Consider the following 22,685-nt stretch of genomic DNA (forward strand, 5'->3'; position numbering starts at 1 on the left):
AGGTTGTCATCGATCATGCAGACCTGCACACCAACCCTCATGCGCGGAGAACCGATGGTCTTTCAGGTGTCCCACCCGATCCTCCATCAAAGCTCACGTCTTCTGAGCTTTACAACTATTCCCCAGAGCATTTGGCGCCGGATGCAGTCCGCCACACAGGCTCGTTGGTAACAACAGCGACGACGTGCCGTCCAACTGCATATCTGCCGCCCCTGAGAGTATGCCAATGAAATCATCACGTTCGGCATAATACAGAGAGGCCCTTTTTCAAGCCTCTTGCTGAACAGTCATGTGTTGATGCCTTGGCCTTCAAGATGGCGCAAAAACCTACGAGGCTTTCCTGACGCAAGGGCCAACCACTTGCCGTGCACATGACTAGCCGCAATGCACGGCGTTTCCGCATCCGTCGACTCGGCCACACGCCCCGGCATGCCGGTCGCAGTGCTACGCGGAGGCCGGTGTTTCATCGATAGAGACGTCCGCACCAGCACGACCGCGACGCAACTCCTTGTCGACAGCATGCTCGGCATCCTGTGCGCTATCCGAGACCCCGATGTGGCTGTGAAACTTCAGTGCTCGGTCATCATGGGTGCGTTCCGATCCTTCACACTATTTCGCCCACATTGCCGGCGTGAGCTCTTCAGCGCCTGTCCACAGTTCCAGCTGTGGGCGCGTTTGTCAGCCGCGTCTACTCGAAACGGCGGGTGCGCATTCGAATGGTCCCGCCGCGTAATTGTGGGATGGACGTGTCTATGAATACAGCGACCCGGCACTTCCTTCTTCGTCCCTTGCGCTTCTCCCAGAGTCACCCACCGGAGACACACTGCCTACTGATGGCGCATAAACGTTGACAACCTGGACTGGCCAAATGAACACTTTATGGATTGCCGTTCATGTATATACCATTTGTCGCTCTTTTTCTTTTTCACATGCCTTCAAATCGCGCAAAGCGCTAAGGGGGGGGAGCCCTGTAGCGCCATCATCACCATCATCATTTCTTCATCACCGCGCCGCGCCTCTCGCGCAGCTGATGCGAGCTCGAGCAGCGCGAGAACTAGAACGAGCTGACACGCCTGGCATGGCGGACGCTGGTAGCAGACGTGGCTCCGCTTCAGGCCTGGAATAAAGTGGCGAGATCGGCACGGCCCCATCGGCCGCCTTCGACGTCATCTCACGTCTCTCTTCTCTCGCCGCTACAAAGCTTTTGCCGCCGTAAAGACCAAACTCACCCCGGCCACCCTCCTGCACCATCCATCACCAACTGCTCCCACTAGCCTCATGGTAGACGCTTCTTCAGAAGCAGTTGGAGCTGCTCTTCATCAATGAATCAATGAAGCGTCGGTTCCAATTTTCTTCTTTTCCCGCAAGGTACGCGATACTGAGCGTCAATACAGTACTTTCGGGTGGGAGCTTCTCGCGGCCCATCTTGCGGTGAAGCATTTCAGGTACCTCCTTGAAGGGCGACAATTTGCCATTCTTACGAACCACAAGCCACTTGTTTCGGCTTCATGTTCCTGCAGTGCCAGGCAGACTCCGGAAGAGGTTCGACACCTTGCTTTCATATCCGAATCCACAACAGACGTACGTTATGTAAAAGGCAGCTTTAACAGTGCACCAGATGTTCTTAGTCATAATATCATCAATGCCATGACCAGCACCACCGACCTTTCATTGTCTTCGCTCGCAGAAGGGCAGACATTAGGCGATGTGCTTCCACGACTCTGATCCATAAGGGGGATCCGTAAGGCGTAAGGGCTATGCAAGACCTGGTCACTAAACACTACGTCTCGCCATGCATACGCGCTAACATTTGTTACTGGGTTCGCACTTGCACAGTGTGTGAGCGTAGGAAAGTACAACGGCACACCTAGCCTCCTTTGGGAAAATTTCCTCTCCCTGATGCACGTTTCAACACCATTTATTTAGACATTGTTGGGCCTTTACTTCCATGCCGTGTATTCACAGGTACACTAGGTGACCTGAAGCAGCTCGAATGCCTGACACCACGGCAGAAACAGTTGCTCGTACCTCTCTTGCCACCTGCATGGGTTAGCTGTTTTGATGTATACACCATCAACGGTCAGTACTGATCGCGGCAGACTGTTTGAGTCAGCGCTTTTCACCTCTGTCACATCTATACTGGGATGTTCGCGCTTTCGCACAACTGAGTATCACCCAGCATCAAATGGCATTGTAGAGAGACTCCATCTTCATCTAAAAGCAGCACTCACCTCACAGCCCCACGCCGAAGATTGGGTATCACACCTCCCCATCGTGTTTCTCGACCTTCGTTCAACACTTCGGCCAGAACCTGCCTGTTCTGTAACCGAGATGGTTCATGACTGCTCACTTCATTTGCCTGGTGACCTAGTCTGCCCCATTTATACGCAGAAAGTTTCAGATCCATCTCTTTATCATCCAGCGTCTGCGGAACTTCATGCAATGCTTGCGCCTATCACCTACTTCAGCGCACCCTAAGAACAATGTTTTTCAGCCGGAAAACCTACAGGCATCTTCACATGTTTTTGTTTGTGTTGATGCGTCTCGCCGTGCTCTTCAATGTCGCTATGAAGGGCTTTTCCCATTCATGAAACGTTCTGAACACCATTTTAAAATGCTGCGTAGTGGGTACAAAGACACAACCAGCATTAAAATGATTAAGCCAGTGCCCGTTTTGACAAACTCCGTCTGATTTATTTTTTTCAAGTGCCCATGGCCACTTGTCTACAGGGGGGCGCATCTGTGGCGTACTTTTATTCTCCTTCTGCCATAACAAACTTGGGACATGAAATGGCAGTGGGTAGTCTCCAGAAAAGGAAGAAGAGGTAGTTGGAACGATAGCGAAATAAATCGCGCTGTGTTATCGAAATTGCGTCTCAAAGTGTTACAGACTCATTGCCGGGTGGCCACCATCGCAACCGAACCTAATCTCTCTCATAGCAGGCACTTTTTCTGCGGTAGCTGATCGCCGCCTGAATACGTGACACTCCGACCAGAACTTCACTTTTGTCCAACCAAGATAGCTTTTTTACAGCCAAGGCAGCCAACATGAAAAAAAGGTCTACAGAATTCAAACATTTCTCGTACCTAAGTTCCTCAGAGAAGCCATTGGCTGAAGTTATAAAGTAACAAAGACGGGAAGCAGCGATCTCCTTCTCGAAGTTCATGACAAGCCCCAATATGAGTCGTATGACAGGCGCTGCACACCTATAGCATTTGAAGACATTCTAGTGTACGTGTACCCAAACGTTCATGTATACCGTGCATGGGCATCTATGCACATGACCGGCACAACATAACTGTAAGTTGACTAATGGGAGGCTGGCAGACAGAGGCATGCATATATGTAAAAAATAATGATAAGGTGACATAACAAACAGATTTCAGTAAGCACATTACAATTTTGAGACTAGCAAGCGACCGGAATTCATGTAAACTAGCTATTTCAATCTTCGTGTTTGGCCATATATTCTAAATTACCACAAATTTCACAAGTGTCAGCACTTTGCACATAGGTCGAGAAGTTGCAGAGGACAAGACACATGTGCAAAATATGCATCCAAAGAACATTCGAATGACAGCTGCACCTCTGAGCTCTTTTGTGCGAATTCAGAAGAAGACCACCCCACCTACTCACGATCATGCCCCTCGTAGAAAAAAAACAGCAAGGATTGGTAGAACTAAAGATCAGATTCAATTTGTCCTTCCAAGAGGCTAGTAAACGTTTTTCACTGCACAGCCCGTCTTATCCTTCACCGATGTGGCGCGTAGGAGCACTGTACCACAACTTTCCGCGCCTGCGACCATTACAAAGAGTGGGACCGCGGTGGCGTCATCAGCGCCCCGGCTGAAGAGGCCTCTACTACACTGCCCTCTGCCAAACAGGCCCAGCAGACTTCCGAGTCTGTCGGACATCGCGGCATTGTAAGGTCGAAAAGATCTGCAAACGTGCCTGCCGAGCAGGCAGCATCCGCCAACTAAGAGGAGCTGATTGATACAAGTCACAGTCATCCGGTGCCCCAAGCAACAACTTTTGGCGCAGCTTTTCGCAGCACACATAAGAAAAAAAACTCCACAATACAGTGCTTCTAAAAGGCTCTGTAGCATAGATCAACGCTATATGTATACACAGCACCAAACAATAGTATACTTTACTACTTTAAAATGAAAGCACAAACACTCCAGTTGATCGTAAGTGGACTGCAGATAAACCTCGACGGTGTCCAGGAAAAATCACACGAACATACAGTAAAGGTGCTTTATGTAGCACAAACACTCTTAAAAAAAACCCATCAACTTCCAACAGAGTTTCATTGATTTTCGAAAGGACCCGCATGGTGCTGCTGCGTCATCTGGTGGTGTTGCCGTTAAAGTTAATCAAGGGATTGTATGTACACAAGTGCTGCTACAAACATTACTGGAGAGAGTGGCTGTTGGAGCATTTCCTATAAATGAACTCGTCACCATCTTTTTTGTTTATTTACCTTCAAACCACTGTCTTTATAAATATGAATTCAACTCTTCATTAGATGAACTCCCAGAACCCTATCTTGTTCTTGGGTTTTTCAATGCACACAGTAGACTGTGGAGTGACTCGAAGCGATGCTCGAGGTCGCCTGATCGAGCAATTTCTGTTCTATTTTCGCCCCTTCGTTCTACATTGAAAAGAGCCGACATACTATAATCTTGTTGACAATACCTACTTGTCAATGAACATGAGCACTAATATCCTCATCACTTCTACTTCTACTTCAATGTTAAGTCATTTACAATTCTTTGTGAAGTGACTTTGTGAAGCTGTAGTGGAGAATTCGCAAGGCACTAACTAGTGGGACCATCTCTCTCGGAGTGCGAAGCGCGAGTGTGTGCACGAGCTGTAGACGCTGGACGGCTCGAACATTTCTGTCCGTACCGGCTGCCTGCCTACTACCTGGCGTCGCTATTAAACTCCCTTGCAAAGTGGTGGAAGTGTGCTGGGTACGCAAACCTAGAACTTCGAAGCCGGAAGCTGCCCACTGCATCAGCAATGCCTGATCAGACGACCGAGCAAGGCACCCCCCTGCAGAGCACGGCCCAATCTCAACTGGTCATCGTACCTACCACCCTGCGTCAACAGGATCCCCCCTTCTTCGGCGGCACCGAGGACCAAGATGTGTAAGACTGGTTGCAGCTGTTTGAAAAGGTGAGCGCCGCCAACAAGTGGGACGACCCCTCGAAATTGGAGGACGTCCCATTTTATCTCAAAGACGTCGCCAGCCTGTGGTTCACAAACCACCGTACGGAATTTACCACTTGGGCCGCGTTCAAGACCACCCTTGCAGCTGTGTTAGATCGCCCCGCAGTGCGCAAGCTGCGTGCTGAACAGCGCCTACGCGGACGAGCGCAAAGGCAGGGCGAAAACTTCATTAGCTACATTGAACATGTTATCGATTTATGCCGGCGCTTTACCCCTGAGATGACCGAGCAAGAAAAGATCAGGTATATCTTGAAAGGAATACACGATGATGCCTTTCAAATGTTGCTGTCAAAGGGCCCAAGTACCGTATCCGAACTTGTAACCTTGTGCCAGAACTTGGAAGAGATTCGCAAGCAACGTGCATTTGTACGGAGGTCAACGACAGCAGACGACTCTCTCGCTTCCCTGGCCGTCAGTGGTGACAGCACCCTGCTGGAGCAGATAAAAGTATATGTACGTGAAGAGGTCGCACGACAGCTTTCGTGTCTCTCGTATCTGCCGACCACCGAAGCACCAACGAACTGTCTAACGCCGACAATCAGACAGGCTATTCAGGAGCAGGTCTCCGAGGCGTTGCCATTACCTACGCCTGCCTCTCCATCAACACCTGTTGCCGCGCCACTGACTTATGCGGCCGTCGCGGCAATGCCTCCGCCTCGTCTGCCGTTGTATACGCCACAACCTGTGCGACCTTCTACCGCGCCGTTTCCAGCTACACAGCAGCACGCTGGAAATCCTTGGCGCACTGCTGACAACCGGCTGATATGCTACTTTTGCGAGATTCCAGGTCACGTTGCGCGTCTATGTCGTCGGCGCTTCGCAGCTAATACACCAAGATACCCTGACTACTCGTTCCGGCCTTCATGCAACGCGCCTCACGTGCCACCTGAAGTTCACGAGCGTGATGTGCAAGCTGCTTCCGGCACCCGAACCTCCGCTTCTCGACGTTCTACTTCCCGCTCACCTTCCCCTTCACCAAGTCGTCGTTCCGTGTCGCCTATGCGTCGACGACCCACCTCCATTGAGACGGAAAACTTAACTGCCGCAGCTCCAGAGGCACGAGCTGCGCCATCGTCTAATTGTTTAAGCCCTCGCCTGTCTCCCGCCAATCTTATTGATGTAATCGTCGAAGGTGTACGAACACTTGCACTCATCGATACTGGTGCCGCGATATCTGTGATTAGTCAAAGACTCTGCCGCTCTCTTCGTAAAGTGACGATGCTTTCTCCCGTAGTTTCTTTGAGCACTGCGAGCGCCCAACAAGTTGAGCCCGTCGCGGCTTGTACGGCAAAAGTGGTTATTCGAGACGTGTTGTACATCATCGAATTTCACGTGTTGGCTTCATGTTCTCACGATGTCATCCTAGGATGGGATTTCCTATCACGTCATCACGCCGTCGTGGACTGCGCTCGGGCCGAAGTGGAGCTGTTACCGTTTCGTGATGCGCCTTCTGTTGATGCGGCCGTATCTAGTGTGGCTAGCCTTGTCGTCGCGACGGACATAGACCTTCCTCCTTTCAGCGCCCAGTTTGTCCCCACCTGCTGCACTTCACCTTTTAACGCTACCGTCCTATTCACGCCATCTCACATCTTGGGTAGCCGCCATCACACATCGCTACCATTCGCCGTTCTTGCGCTTTGTAAAGACACAACCGAAATATTTATTTCCAATCCGAACTCGTGCCCCCTGAGTTTGCGCCGCAACGAGACGCTCAGCCACATTCAGCTTATCGATGAATGTACTATCGTGCCTGCCGATTTCTTCGACACCAAGCCGAATATGGAACTGAACGCGTTGGTTCCTCACTTTGCCTCGAACAGTGTGTCCTCCGATGCATTTCATCGTTCTATTGACTGACATCTAGCCCCGGCTCAACGAGAGCAGCTTCTTACCCTGTTGCACGAATTCAGGCGTTCGTTCGACTTTCCCCAAGCGGTTCTAGGAAGAACGAACGCAATTGTGCACACAATTGACACAGGAAAGAGTACTCCTTTGCGCCAGCGCCCCTATCGTGTGTCTCCGGCAGAGCGTCGCGTAATTGCAGAACAAGTAGACGACATGCTACAGCGTGGAGCCATCAAGCCTTCTTGTAGTCCTTGGTCTTCACCAGTTGTACTCGTCAGAAAAAAGGATGGTTCGATACGGTTCTGCGTAGACTACAGGCGCCTAAACCACATTACGAGGAAAGATGTTTACCCTCTTCCCCGCATAGACGACGCTCTCGATTGTCTCCAAGGTGCAGAATTCTTTTCCTTGCTTGACCTTCGCTCAGGCTATTGGCAGGTCCCAATGGCTGAGTCTGATCGTCCAAAAACGGCGTTCGTCACACCAGATGGTCTCTATGAATTCACCGTAATGCCATTCGGACTCTGCGATGCGCCCGCCACATTCGAGCGAATGATGGACAGCATTTTACGCGGTCTCAAATGAAACATCTGCTTGTGCGATCTTGATGACGTTGTGGTCTTTTCACCCAATTTCACTTCGCATCTCACTCGTCTGCGTAAGATTCTACAGTGCCTTACAAACGCCAGGCTTCAGCTTAATCTGAAGAAGTGTCACTTCGGGGCTAAACAACTCACCATACTTGGTCATGTCGTCTCGAAAGCTGGAATTCTTCCCGACCCTGACAAGCTTCGTGCTGTTGCCGAATTTCCTAAGCCGACTACTGCTAAAGAACTACGGAGCTTTGTGGGCCTGTGCTCCTATTTTCGTCGTTTTGTCCGGAACTTTGCCTCCTTCATCGCTCCACTCACCAAACTCCTTGCTGGCCCTGCAGATCTTTCGAATTGGACAGAAGCCTGTGACGAATCCTTCACAACACTGCGCCAACTCCTTACCTCACCACCCGTACTGCGTCATTACGACCCTACTGCGCCGACCGAAGTACACACGGATGCAAGTGGCGTCGGCCTTGGTGCAGTACTCGAGCAATGCAAACCAGGTTTTACGGAGTATGTGGTCGCCTATGCCAGCCGCGCACTCACTAAGGCAGAAGCCAACTATTCTGTTACTGAAAAAGAGTGCCTGGCGATTGTGTGGGCGTTAAACAAGTTTCGCCCCTATTTGTACGGCCAAACTTTTGATGTGGTAACAGACCATCACGCACCCTGTTGGTTGGCTTCACTGAAAGATCCTTCTGGTCGCCTGGGACGTTGGGCACTACGCCTCCAGGAATTTGACCTACGCGTCGTCTACCAATCGGGGCGAAAGCACTCTGACGCAGATGCGCTTTCACGATCCCCCGTGAAATCTGATGAATCGGAAATATCAGCTCTTGACCTTCCCCTCTACTCCGTCAGCGTCACAGACATGCCATCCGAACAGCGGAAAGACCCTTGGATTGTCTCGCTCTTGAATATGCTTTCTGACACATCAACTTCCGGTTACCCTCGTGCTCTTCGTCGCCAAGCAACGCATTTCGCCATACGAGATGGCCTGTTATACCGTCGCAACTATCAAGTGGTGGGTCGTAAGTGGCTGCTAGGCATACCCAGCCATATGCGCTCTGATATCTGCGAATATTTTCATGCTGAGCCTGAACACGCACACGCCGGTGCGCTAAAGACGTATGAACGGATCCGCCAACGTTACTACTGGCGGGGTATGTACACGTTTGTACGCAAACACATTCGCTCATGTTCCCTGTGTCAGCAGCGCAAGACATTCCCTCATTCACCCAGTCACCTGCAGCCTTTACCATGTCCTGCACGCCCATTTGACCGTGTTGCGATTGACCTATACTACCCGCTACCGTGCTCTGTTGGTGGTAATCGATGGGTGATTGTGGCTGCCGACTATCTGACAAGGTACGCCGAAACGGCAGCGCTACCTTTGGCTGGTGCTCGTGACGTTCCAACCTTCATCTTGCATCGGTTTGTTCTTCGTCATGGTGCACCACGGGAGCTCCTGAGTGACAGGGGCCGTGTATTCTTGTTCGAAGTTCTGCAGCAGCTCTTACATTCATGCCGCACGGTACACCGCACATCCACAGCCTACCACCCTCAGACGAACGGCCTAACGAAACGTTTCAATAGAACTCTCGGAGACATGCTCGCTATGTACATTGATTCGGACCACTCCAATTGGGACGTTGTCCTTCCTTTCGTGACGTATGCCTACAATACGGCGATTCATTCAACAACGGGCTTTTCTCCATTTTTTCTTTTATATGGTCGTGACCCATGCAGCACACTGGACACAATTCTGCCATACAATCCTGATGCCTCCGAGTTCAGCCCAGTTTCTGAAATGGCAGAACATGCCGAAGAGTGTCGTCAGCTTGCACTGTCCTTCACAGCCGATCATCAAGCCCTCGAAAAAGATCGCCACGACCGTGATCTTGTTCAGGACACATTCCCTGTCGATTCTCTCGTGTGGCTCCGACTGCCTTTCCACTCTCCTGGACTGACTTCCAAGTTTGCACCGAAGTATACGGGCCCTTACCGCGTCATACAGCAGCCTTCTTCTGTCACCTATGTCAATGAACCGCTCAAGCCATCCACGGACAAGCGCCGCCTTGGTCGTGAGACGGTCCACGTCAGTCGCCTCAAGCCCTGCTACGACCCTCCTGTTCTCTCGTCACCTTGAGTCGCCAGGATGGCTCGTCTTGGTCGCCGGGGTATTGTAGTGGGGAATTCGCAAGGCACTGACTAGTGGGACCATCTCCCTCGGAGTGCGAAGCGCGAGTGTGTGCACGAGCTGTAGACGCTGGACGGCTCGAACATTTCTGTCCGTACCGGCTGCCTGCCTACTACCTGGCGTCGCTATTAAACTCCCTTGCAAAGTGAAGGCTGTCATTTCCCCACATCCCTACCTTGAACGCGCAGTAACCCTCTCCAGAGCTGTACGCGATACCTACACGGTAACCCAATTTCCATAAAATGATCGCCCGCAACACAACAAAAGCAGACTCCTGGCTTGCACTCGCGCGATCCTCTACCGCATCGCTGCGAATCAAAACTCTTCTGTTTTCGTTGATGCGGCGCAACACAATAACTCCTCCCGCTTCGCACTCGCTGCAGTAGATGGTGACGGAGCCCTACGCTCAGCCGCCTCGGTTAGACTAGCAAGCAGAGCCATAGGTGAGCAGGTTGCTATAGCTTTCACGATGGTCGACCTTTCACACACCCATGTTTTCACAGACTTTTGCACCGCCATTCAGGCTTACAAAAGTGGCAAACTCACTCGAGAAGCAGCCTAAATTCTACGAGCACAAAAATGCATGGGCTTGCACTGCCTGTCTTGGTTTCCTGGCCACATGGGAAAAGACGTTCACCCACAACAACTCAACCTCCATTAAAAGGCCGGAGAAAAAAGATATGGAGGATTCTACGTCTTGGCTGGCTTTCTTTTTTTACCGGAACGATCCAGTTTTAGTTACCGGGAGCACAAAGGCCACTGCCATTGCTGCACAGTCTCCGTTTGTGAAAAGAGCGAGATTTTCAGACAGTCAAGTAACAACTGAGTTGCTTATTCGCGTTCATCTGTACCTGAGAGTACGTTTCGTGCATAATTTGTGCATAAAAAACGTGGGGCACGTTTCCATCTGCTGGCAATTCTGCACGTGACCTTCAAATTTGTTGCGATCACATTCATTCCTTCACCTTTGCGGCAAAGCTGTGACAGTTTTTTATTTGGATATCTTCTCTTTGTGGTTTACGTATGTCGCTTTTGTCTCTGTCTATTCATACTAATTGAATTTCCTGTCTAGCTGTGTCGCTTTCTTTCTAGATCTGTTTAGCTTTCTCTCTCCGTCGTCTTTTTTTTACATCTGTATATCCCTGCAGATCTTGCGTTTTGTTTTTTATGTCTTTATTTCGCTCTATTTCTTTGATTTCCTCTTTATTGCACCTTTTTATCTTCACCTTCTGAACTTTCTAATTCACTCTTCTACTCTCTACGCCATAATTTACTTTCTCCCTTACTAGTTTTTCTTCTCCTCACCTTCACACTTGTCCTCATCACATCTCATAATTGCACTATTGTTATATATTACTGTACGATACTGAGCTATCATATGCTAGCGTTTCAAGATAGCCGATTCGTTCGGATGCTCGTCTTCGTTCCAAAAGCGTTCTAATGTAGAATAATTGACAGCGTGGCGGGTTAGATACCGATCATCCAAACGAACCTCTCTCATTGTCGATGGACAAACGGACGGTTCGGCCCCCTCATATATATTCACTCTGTGGATATGCTGTGATTTTTTTTCTGTTCCCGTCAGAAGCTCCAATTGCAACTTGAAAGTGTCTTCCACAAAATTTCGATGCCGAATTTTTCGTCTTACATTTTACTGATACTGAGTAAGGTGCCGTCTGCTATGTGTTTTTACATAAAGAGCATGAAAACATCAAATCATTTTTTTCTTACTTGCCATGGTTTGACCTGCGTCGAATAAACCATTTCGAAATTTCATTTGATAAGTTAGGAATTGCTCAGTTATGAAAATATTTTTTCCCTTGGGGCTTCTTCTCTGAGCCACATCAACAGGAGCATTTGCGCTGCTACCTGCGGATTTCTCTACAACATAATTGTAAGAATAGGTCCAATGAAAACGTTTTTTTACTTTTTCACAGTACTTTGATGGTAATCTATACTAGAGTTTCCTACCTATATAACCCTTAGACGACCGAATAATTCATTTTTCTTCCTTTAAATACAAAATATTTTTTACACTAACCACCAGTTTAAATGACCAATCTCCCGTGGAGCGTACAAGCTTCTTGTATTGGGTGAATCAAAGAAGCAAACTCTGTGCCAAATTCGTTTCTTTGTAACCTGTTGAATTTGACGGGTACCCACTCCGAGGGATTGGGTGACGAAACGTTTTGTCCTAGACCTGACCCCAGGTGAATAACCTACCGGACAATTTATGAAGCTTTTCCGTCCATTCATATGAACGAAAAACTTCACTATTGTTTCCTAGCTTATGGCTAAAACTGTAAAAATAAATATGAAGAAAAATACAATGGTAAAGAGTAGGAAAGTGAGAAAAAATTAGGTAAAAGAAAATGAGTGGCAATACCACAATAAATGTCTGAGATTTGAGCTAACCAGACAGATGACTTTGCCTCACCCAATCACATTTGACTGTATGTGCTGCATTTATTCACTTTAAAAATACATCACTAGTTTTTTTTTCGAGTATATAATAAAGTAGATATTATGTTGAAATAGCTTTAGTTGCTTAAGATTGCATACTGGATCAAATACGTTTCTGTGGCAGTATCCTAAAATGGAGGCACGGACACTTAGAACATTTTTGCGGTTCACCTTAAGCCTACTGTCGAAAACAGAATAGCCAAAAGCGCACAGAACTACCGTTACATTTTCGCTTTCGTCGAGGCCACACAAGAAAAATAATCACAATCACTATATATAGCCATCATCGTCAATGGTTCACTCTAAAAAAGAAGGTTTGCTAATTGCATGCAGTGATTAGTCTTAACGAAAATGCAATGTTTATGTAATTGTGTTTTAGCTATAAATCTTAAATTGTCTTCGTTTGAACGAAAGTACGTTTCGGGAAAATAAGTGGACTTTTCTTTTTTTTACTTTAGTGAAAAACTTTTGCGACAGGAATGAGGGCCAGAAATGCAGCGGTAAAACAAAATGGTGCTTTAATGAAACAGCAGGCTTCACTGAAATGTGTGGTAAGTACATTTTAATATTAGGCATGGCTACGTTGATGTGCCTTCATAAATGTGACTTCTGGACTGATTTAAATTGTTCTTTACAGCACCACTGCGGTTAACATCATAATAACGCTTCGATGATGATTGCATGAATCAATAACATTGGTTGAAAAATGGATAGTTTTGATTTGATGAGGAACTTCATAATTTACGCACACATCACCCGGTAGCCCGATAGTGTACTTGGATTTCTTAGAGTGCATATTTATTGAGGAAAAGATACTGAGTACAGTGGGAACAATTTCCTCACCTTTCTTTCCGAAAGTGTAAGACGCCGTAAGAGCAAAAACTTTCGTAAACTGCAGGTGCAATAAAGAGTAAGGTAACTTTTTTGAAAACTTTTATACCGAAAGAAAGTATTTAAAAAGTGTCTGAACTTCCAGCAATGTTTAAATGTTGCTGTTTTGCTCTTTATTTCTTTCAAAGCCCACACAGGTAGCGTTTCCAAACTCGATGAGCTGTCAGAAATTGATGTGTTCTATAGATTCCGTCAAATTGTGGTAGCATACGTGAATATACCATTACAACAGAAAGCATTGAATTTTGGCAAACGACAACCTTGTTCCAAAGTTGACTATATAAAAAGCTCCGTCTTCGGTTTTTCTTAAAATCCTTAAAACCAAAGGGAAGCTGTGAATATTTAATACAAAGGTAACATGTGGTATCATTTTGTTTGCAGCTACAATATTCAGGGTGCAAGTCAGAGTATGTCCAGAATACGCTTATGTGATAACGAGTTGAAAAACCACTATGAAAAAGCGGGAATCAGTGTCCGAGGCATTAGAACGTGGCAGAAGGTAGTTTGGCACTGTGACGAGTACTTATCTATGAAGTTGCACTGATGCAGGAGATCGCAGAGTCTTAATGGAAGAAATGCAGTTCCAAGTGACACAGTGTAAGACTGTCTGCTTAGTTATCAGATAAACTAATTCTTGAAAATATGATAACACAAGCGTTGGGTTTCGGAAGGTAAAAGATAAGTGGTTGGAGGGCACCCATTTTTTAGGTAAATGATGCTTGATAGAAAAAGAGATGCACGCAATAAGGCTGCATCTTTTTCATATTACTCTACCAGTGCGCGAGACTAACAAAAGATGACCATTATTTGTGTCGTCAGATATGCGTAGCTAAACGCGGTAAGAACGTGCGCCAAGAATATATGAGAACAGTTTAGTCGTTAATATACTGACGAAAGGTTTCTATTCTGCATTAGCACATAGCAGCTTGACATCCTTGAGCATCGCGGCCATCTGAGTCACCTTTTGAGATCTCGACTTCATCACACCAGTTCTTGTCGCTTTCAGATCTGGTGCGGTACCACGCCACCAACAACATCAGGAATATTCTTGGCATGACTTGAGGCCGAAAAATTGACTTCCCTGATATGTTATTTTTCCGACGCAATTTCTGCAACTAATATCAACTGTTCTAGATCCTGAGTAGAGTGCTCGCGCCGTCAAGAACATAGCTAACGTGCGTGTCGTGCTGAAGTGGTTCATGCATGCTGTCTTGGGTTATATTAGTTCAACACAAGCACGCGGAGCATCGTGGCATGACAAAATTATGAGTACAATGCTTTCTCGGGATAACTAACATAAATATAGACACATGCTCATTGTGCCAATGATGCGGCGCTACCTCGATTGGTAAATTAGTGCCCAATATTCGGCAAAACATAAAAACAGGAATACATTTGGTGTTAATATTTTTTCTCGAGTACTGATTATTAATAAACTTGCCTCACGTAATCATGGATGATAGCTTTACCAAATCGCACATTGAGCTCTCACTTAGAAAAACTCTCTCGCACTCTTTTTTTGTGAGTTCTCCATTTTCCCACACTGCTCACCTTACCTCAATGGCCACAGGCATTAACAAACAGCATATTTTTCACAATAGTCACCATCACCTAAAAAATGTTGAATTGTAGGCGAGCTGCAATGACACAATTTTGTCATGAAGTCCGCAGTGTAGACACAATCAGCGAGGGCTTGTGCGAAAACACCTTCCATGGCATTAGTGCAGTACACACAAAGACACGCTTTTTGCGGTGTGGCAATGCCCGCTTGGGCCACAGTGAACAAAGCTATCGAGGCCATGTTAGCATTATCTTTTTGAAGGAGACCTTAAGCCTTTGTGCCTGAACGCGTGATAAATATTTTGGAAGCATACTCTGTTTCTGTTAACAAAAGAAGCTTCTACATGATTTTATTGCTGGGACTCTGTCAAGAGCACTCAGACTAGCCTTTGGTAACGCAGAAAAAGCTTCCCGGACATCCGCTGGGCTCAGCAGTGTCGTTTTGATCAGATTTGGTAATGACCTTATCCACTGGTTTTTTTCGCGCTAGCGTCGGAATCGGTCTATATTACAGAGCGAAACTCAAGGCAAAAAGATTTACATTCTTCGGCGCTCGATTTGCCTAGGCAACAGGGTCCACGAGCCCATTCGCTATTGGTAAAAAGAATACGTTTCTTAGGATTGTTTTGAAGTTTTTAAATCATTCGATGGACACGCTGTATTTGGAATCTCAATGTTCGAAGTGATGGTGACACACCATACGGCGAGATTTCACACTCACCGTGAAAATATTTTTGATGTGATTTTTCTTCTGAACGGACGTTGATGTTTTGCGCATATAGCTTATACACGGGCATTTCTGAGAATGTTTAGGTGTGTGTATATATTCTGACTGAATTTTTGCCACAGACAGCTCAGTTGTATGAGCTGAGCAGGTGTCAGAAAAATACTTCTGAGTCGTCTTAAGCAGATCTGGTTGAGTTTGTCGTCGTCATGTGCATGTCGGGCAGCTATAGCCGCACATGAATTACTACCCACATAAAGATGGACTAACAGCATCTCTGTTATGTCTCTTTTGCAAGGAATCAGAATCAATAGATCATTTCTTTTTATCCTGCCAACGATATTCTTATCGAAGGAAAAGATACTTGGTCGAAGCAATTGAGAAGCTAGGTTTAAAAATAAACGTGGAAGTATTTTTATCCTTCGGGGGGATTACATTAGGGAACCGCAGGGAGGTTTACTCTCCGTGAGTGCGTACATAATGGCAACAAAAAGATTACCTTGTTAGTCTATTGGTAATATTATTTATGGCTACGAGACTACCGGAATGCTTGACTTAGCACACTTGATGATCCTGCCGCCCGGTTTTTGGCCAATCCCCCTTTGTGGGCGAGTACCAGCAAAGCTGATGGCTCATCAGTGCTGAAACCATTTTACGTTTGTGAGTTTGACGTTCCTCATGCCTGAATTCTCTGATAGGACTGTCAACATTTCCCTACAGCGCATGATACGTGAAATTAGCACTGCAAGATACTGATACGTGAACTATTTTTTGTTTATTTTCATTTATTTACAGAGACTACAATCCCCAGAGGGTTATAAGTAGGGTGGAAACACTTCGTCATTGAAACAAAAAGTTTGGCAGGAAAGAAAGAAGGGCAGCAAAAAAGGCTTCAAAAATACATTACAAATATATCGGTTATAAGTAAAAATCTAATTTTCGTGCTCTTGCGCATACAAATACAGAGCTCTTACGAAACATGAGCTACATAAAAGTGCAAGAAAGTTATACGAAATTGAATGAAATCATGTTGCAGATCGAAAGTCCTTCACATTTTAGGTTCTTCAGTTTCTATACGAGCTCACACAAAACGGAGTGACCATGCATCCGTTGTGAGAATGCAAGAGCCGTAAAGTACAACGTTCAAGTGAATTCCGCGACCTACCGAGGAATCTTTTGATGAAACTACAGAAGACCTTATTATTGTCTCTGCTTTAAAACTACATGATCTGAAGCACAAGCTCCGAGATGTCGTGCACTAGTTATTCTGTTAAGCAAACGACTGACGTCTAGCTCTAGAGCGTGTTCGTCAGCCTAAAACGGCAGCAGCAAACTGCCGAATAATGACCATACGTTATGCTTTGTTTTTTAACCGCTTCTTGCTATAGGTCACTGAACCTTAGTGTTGAAAATGCACGGCTGTCATAATACGTTTATCCAAAATTGTCAGTTGTAGGGGCGGGCAGTAAAAATGGTGGTCTTAGGGCTCAGTATAATAAAAAAAATAAGAAATTGTATTGTAGAGCATTGTGCCTAAATTAGTTACTCTCATTTACCGAAATTGTTCTTACCGAAATTGTTCTTCTGCAAATGTGACCACGTTTGCATGCGTCACATGCTGATGCTCGCTTTTTACTACCAAATTGAGACTTACAATCAACTTGGCGAAAAAAATTATCAAGCTAAACAAAATAAAAGTATTACGAGTCATGAGGGCAGATAGAATAAGTATAGTCAGTTCTAGTGCAATATTTACATATTTATACACACAAATACGCAAGTTTTATTTTGTTTGATCGGAAACAATTAGGACTCTAATTTCGGGTCAACTCGAAATAGATATTTTCGTATTTTAGTTCGAAATTCGCTTAAGAAACGCAGATATGTGTTTACAGAGTTGAGCTGGAAGATTGGCACGTGCGAAGCTGCAAGCAGTGCACGCATGTAATGCTACAAAAATTGTCCTGATATTCATGATAACCTTAGCTATACATTGTTTGCAACCCAACGCAGGTGAGTCAGGTTGCGATGCCTCAAAAAGTCACTGGAAAGTTTGCAAAACACCTGGTACCGAGATGTCCTGCGAGAAGACCTCAGACAGTGATGCATGCCACTGCACCTGCGGTGAGTGCATGCATATATCTCCTATGTATTGGGAACTCATTTTAATGGTTTCATCGTGGTGTCGACGTAAAAATGTCGAACCCTTCTCCCGTTCAACAGACTCAGATGTCACTCCGTCAATGTTCTCTGCCTGTTTTTTTGTTTTGTGAATGTGGGCCTCTAGAATTTACTATCAAAATCTTGTTTGTCGAAGAAGCCATTCATGTTACTTTTGATTATATAAATGGTGGCAGCATAACTCTTAACTCACATTCAAACTGATGACAGGGAAAGTGTACTGCGTTAAATGTTCTATTGTGAAGCCTGTATACAGGACGCGTGTGTGTAAAGCACCAAAGTTTCACTACATTTTCCAGCAGATGAGGGTAATAATTGCTAAGTCTTTCTTTGCTTACTGCGCGCGCTTTCATATCTATCTATCTATCTATCTATCTATCTATCTATCTATCTATCTATCTATCTATCTATCTATCTATCTATCTATCTATCTATCTATCTATCTATCTATCTATCTATCTATCTATCTATCTATCTATCTATCTATCTCAGATGTAGGAGGAAATGTTGTAGGCCCATGTATTCAGATTTGGGTGCATGTTAAAGAACCCCAGGAGGTCAAAATTTCTGGAGCCCTCCATTACGGCATCTCTCATAATATTATGGTGGTTTTGGGACATTAAACTCCTCAAATCAATCAATCATCTATCTATCTATCCATCTATGTATCTAACCATCAAACTATTCATCTATCAATCTATCTATCTATCTATCTATCTACCTATCTATCTATCTATCTATTTATCTATCTATCTATCTATCTATCTATCCATCTATCTATCTATCTATCTATCTATCTCAGATGGAGGAGGAAATGTTGTAGCCCTGTGTATTCAGATTTGGGTGCACGTTAAAGAACCCAGGTGGTCAAAATTTCCGGAGCTCTCCACTACGGCGTCTCTCATAATATTATGGTGGTTTTGGGACGTTAAACCCCACAAATCAATCAATTATCTATCTATCTATCTATCTATCTATCTATCTATCTATCTATCTATCTATCTATCTATCTAGCTATCTATCTTGTTGTATCCAGCCATTTATCCATCCATCGAGCCGCATACGCCATGGTGCTCTAACGATCACCATCGATCACCCTGTTAACTAAATAAACAGTGGCACGTACCCGGGGCCGGGAATGTGCTACTGGTATGTGAGTATGTGCCACAGGTGTGTGACAGTGTATATCTACCAATGAACAGCGAAAATGAATGGAATGGAATGAAAAAACTTTATTTCAGTCCGGCAAGACGCGCTTAGCGCGTAGCGGGCGTCTCCCACGTAGGGAACGACAGGAAGTAAGTACCTGGCGGCCACTTCGTGTGCCTGATGGACGGCCCATTGCTGGTCGGCGAGAAGTGAGCTCATGAGGGACCTCTCTTACTTGCTTGAGGTAGAGTCGGGAGGAGTTGTTCTACACTCCCAGAGCATGTGTGCGAGGGTCGCTGTGTGTCCACATGATGGGCATGTGTCGCTGGGGTATGCATCGGGATAATAAACGTGAAGCGTGGCAAGGTTTGCGTACGTGTGTGTCTGTAATAGGCGTAGGGTTAATATCTGCGGTCGGTTAGCTTTCGGATGTGGGGGTGGAAAAATGCGACGTTCCAGGTAAAAGTGCTTTGTAATTTCATTGTACGTAATTGATGCATCCCGATTGGTATTTAACCCAACAATCGAGGTTGCCCGGTGGCAGTGCGGTCGGTAAGTGCGCGCGCTGCATGATGGGCGATCTCGTTGAGGTTGGATAGGGCACCCTGCACCTGGCCGAAATGGGCGGGGAACCAGATGACAGTGTGGTGCTTCAGGGCACTCGGGTCCGCATTGCGCAGAATACGTAACGCCTGGTCGGAGATGACTCCGCGTTTGAAGGCTTTGATGGCCAGCCTGGAGTTGCTGTAGATGAATTCCCGTTTGCTGTCGAGCATAGCTATAGCTATAGCTACTTGCTCCGCTACTTCGCGGTTTCAAATGAGGATTGTGGCATAGTTAAGAGTCTGCTGCGCGGATGATACCGCGACCATGGCGAAGGCTCGGTTGTTGCGATAGGCAGCGGCGTCCACGTGCGAGACGTTGTCCGCTTCCATGTCTATGCGCTTGGCATGGCGGTCACCCGCGCAAGGCGCCTGCATCTGTTGTATTCGGGGTGTACATTTCGTGGAATGGGAGCGATCGCGATAAGGTCGCGGATTTCACGGGGAATTAGAGTCAACTCGAGGGGGGGGGGGGTCTCTGGCCCTCGATGAGAAGAAGCCGAGCTCGCGCAGAATATGGCGGCCTGCCTTGGTGGTAGTGAGCCGGGTCAATTGCACGCGTTCCTGAGCTTCGGCGATCTCTTCTAGCGTGTTATGTACGCCAATCTCGAGGAGTTTGTACGTTGGAGTGGTGATAGGGAGGCCAAAGGCTCGTTTTACCACCTTGCGAATAAGCGCATTGAGTTGATCACGCTCAGCACGTAGCCATTTGTGCATAGCGGCAACGTAGGTAAAATGACACAAAACAAACGCGTGTACGAGACGCAGCAGGTTGTCTTCCTTGAGGCCATGGTGCCTGTTGGCTACTCTACGTACGAGTCGTATGGCATTCTCAGTCTTAGTCCTGAGCTTGTGTACTGTTCGGGTGTTGGTTCCGCGTGACTCGATGATCGTGCCGAGGACCTTGATGGTGTCTACCCTGGGTACAGTACGACCATTTCTAGTAAGAAGGGTGATATTGCGATCCGCCGGAAGTTTCCACCCTTTGGGCTTGGCACCCCGGCGTTTGGGCAAATATATCAGCAGCTCTGACGTCGCGGGTGAGCACCTGAGACCGGTGTGGTCGAGGTAAGACTCGGCGGCGTCAATAACCTCTTGCAGGGCGGGCTCAATGAAGCCATCCGATCCTGTGGAGCACCATATAGTTACATCATCCGCATAGGTAGTGTGATTTAGCCCGTTGATTTTTGAAAGTCGTTCGGTAAGCCCGATCATCACGAGGTTGAAGAGCGTGGGTGAGAGGACGGATCCCTAAGGAGTGCCCTGCTGTCCGAGCTCCACTTTTTCCGACACTAGGTCTCCTACGCGGAGGACGGCTCTGCGTCGAGTGAGAGAAGAGCGGATAAAGTAGTAAAATTAATGTCCTAGGCCGAGGGCTGCGATCGCTTTCAAGATTGACGAGTGCGTTATTGTATCGAAGGCTTTTTCTAAATCCAGACCGAGTATTGCACGAGTGTCCCGAGTGTTTCCGCCATCTATAATTTGATACTTTAGGAGTAACATGGCATCTTGAGTGGGTAGCCCTGGTCGGAAGCCAATCATGTGGTGCGGGATGCAGTCGTTATCTTTGAGGTATCGACCAACCCTGTTGAGGACGGTGTGCTCAGCCACTTTTCCCACGCACGACGTGAGAGATATGGGGCGTAGGTTATCTAGACTCGGCGCCTTTCGCGGTTTGGGTATGAGAACCATGTGAGCTAGTTTCCAAGCATCGGGTATCTCACCCTTTTTCCATATTTCGTTGATAGTGTCGGTGAGGTAAGTGACGGAGGGATCGTCCAGGTTGCGTAGGAGCTTGTTGGCGATGCCATCGGGGCCAGGGGCTGAGCGGCCATTAAGCTCATGGAGAGCTCGGCGCACAACTTGAATAGAGAAGTCGGCGTCTAAGTTAGTGTTGTCGCTGCCAGAGTCATCAGGGTGAGGGGTCACAGGGCCCGTGGGAAACGGGAGATATTTTTCCACGAGGTTCTTGATAACATCTTCCGGTGACACTGTCCGTTTAGCCTGATGAAGTATCTTCACGATCGAACGACGTTGATTTGTGCGGGGGTTGGTTTCATTGAGGAGGTGTTTGAGTAAGTTCCACGTTTTGCTATTTTGACCCTGACCATCGAGAATGAAGCGAGAATGAAGGCAGAAAGAAATAAACGCTTATTTAGAAACAGTGTTCCGAGTGAGGCTCGGTGTCACCCTAAGGTAGGAGGGTTCCCTAGTGCAGGAACCCTCTGGCTTCGACTGCCCTCTTAGTCCTGGCGATGAGCTGTCACTGGTTTTTCAGGTCCTCGAGGACGAGCTTGGCCTCCTACGTTTCTATTAGATGGTCTTCGTTTATTCTTGGGGCTTGGTCCCACCCCAGTTGCATGTCGTGATTTGGATGGCACTGGCATTCCAGGAGCAAGTATGCCAGGTTGTCCAATACGCTACAGAGCGGGCACATGTAGCCATGTGTGGTTATGTAGAGGTGGTGTATTCATGTGCCATGTATGTAAGTGTTGCTTTGCAGGCATCTGAAGATCGTCAAAAAAAAGCGGGCGTCGCCAGCGTTGACCGGACGAATGCACATAACGAATGTCATTGTCCCAGCAGGAATCGAACCTTTCCAATTTGCGTGGCAATATGTATTCTACCCTAGAGCTACTCCAGGCCTCGGAACTACCTTTGAAGTAGGCCTCATTGTTTGTGAATTGCCAATAGTGCTTGCAGTGCTGGCTTTCCAATTTCATAAGCTTTACGTATGCATTCATGCGATATAGCCGTCACGTCGTGCTAACATCGATTGTAGCCAGGTGCTATATACGTTTATTTATGTAGCAGTGCCTAAGGCTATGATCCTCGCGAGGCGCAGTCCTTCATATCAGCTAACCACATGTGGTGTTGCTAATATCCTTGTTGCTGTTCACATCGTTATGCACTTGTAAACAACTGGTGATAGAAAACATATGCAGCTATTTAACGTAAGAGTGTGCGTGAACTTATACAAATATTTAGTGGAAATTCGTAACGTTTTGCTCAATAAAAAAGTACAACCCAGCTTGGATGCGCATCCTTCGCATAACAGTGCTTCACAAGGCACGTGGGATCTGCTCAATTTTCGCAGTAGTGAATCTGTCTTGTTTTATCAGTATCTCCAACTGCCCACTGTACAGCTACGCATTGGGAGTTATAGCTCATAGGGACCGTGGAACACTCTCTTATAGAAGATGCTGCAAATAGACAACCATTTTTAACGCACTACCCG

General features: G+C 46.7%; 1 protein-coding gene across 2 annotated transcripts in view; it reads left to right on the forward strand.

Moving 5' to 3' along the window:
• The window catches only part of LOC119167583 (uncharacterized), a 92,625-nt gene that overhangs the window by 48,936 nt on the left and 21,004 nt on the right, over positions 1-22,685 (forward strand). For both annotated transcript variants that reach the window (XM_075866084.1, XM_075866085.1), the window contains 2 exons: positions 12,799-12,891; positions 17,529-17,639. In XM_075866084.1, coding sequence (XP_075722199.1) covers positions 12,799-12,891; positions 17,529-17,639 — 204 coding nt within the window. The remainder of the gene's footprint in view (positions 1-12,798; positions 12,892-17,528; positions 17,640-22,685) is intronic.

Source organism: Rhipicephalus microplus, chromosome 6 (genome assembly GCF_043290135.1).
Source record: "Rhipicephalus microplus isolate Deutch F79 chromosome 6, USDA_Rmic, whole genome shotgun sequence".
Lineage (NCBI taxonomy): Eukaryota > Metazoa > Arthropoda > Arachnida > Ixodida > Ixodidae > Rhipicephalus > Rhipicephalus microplus.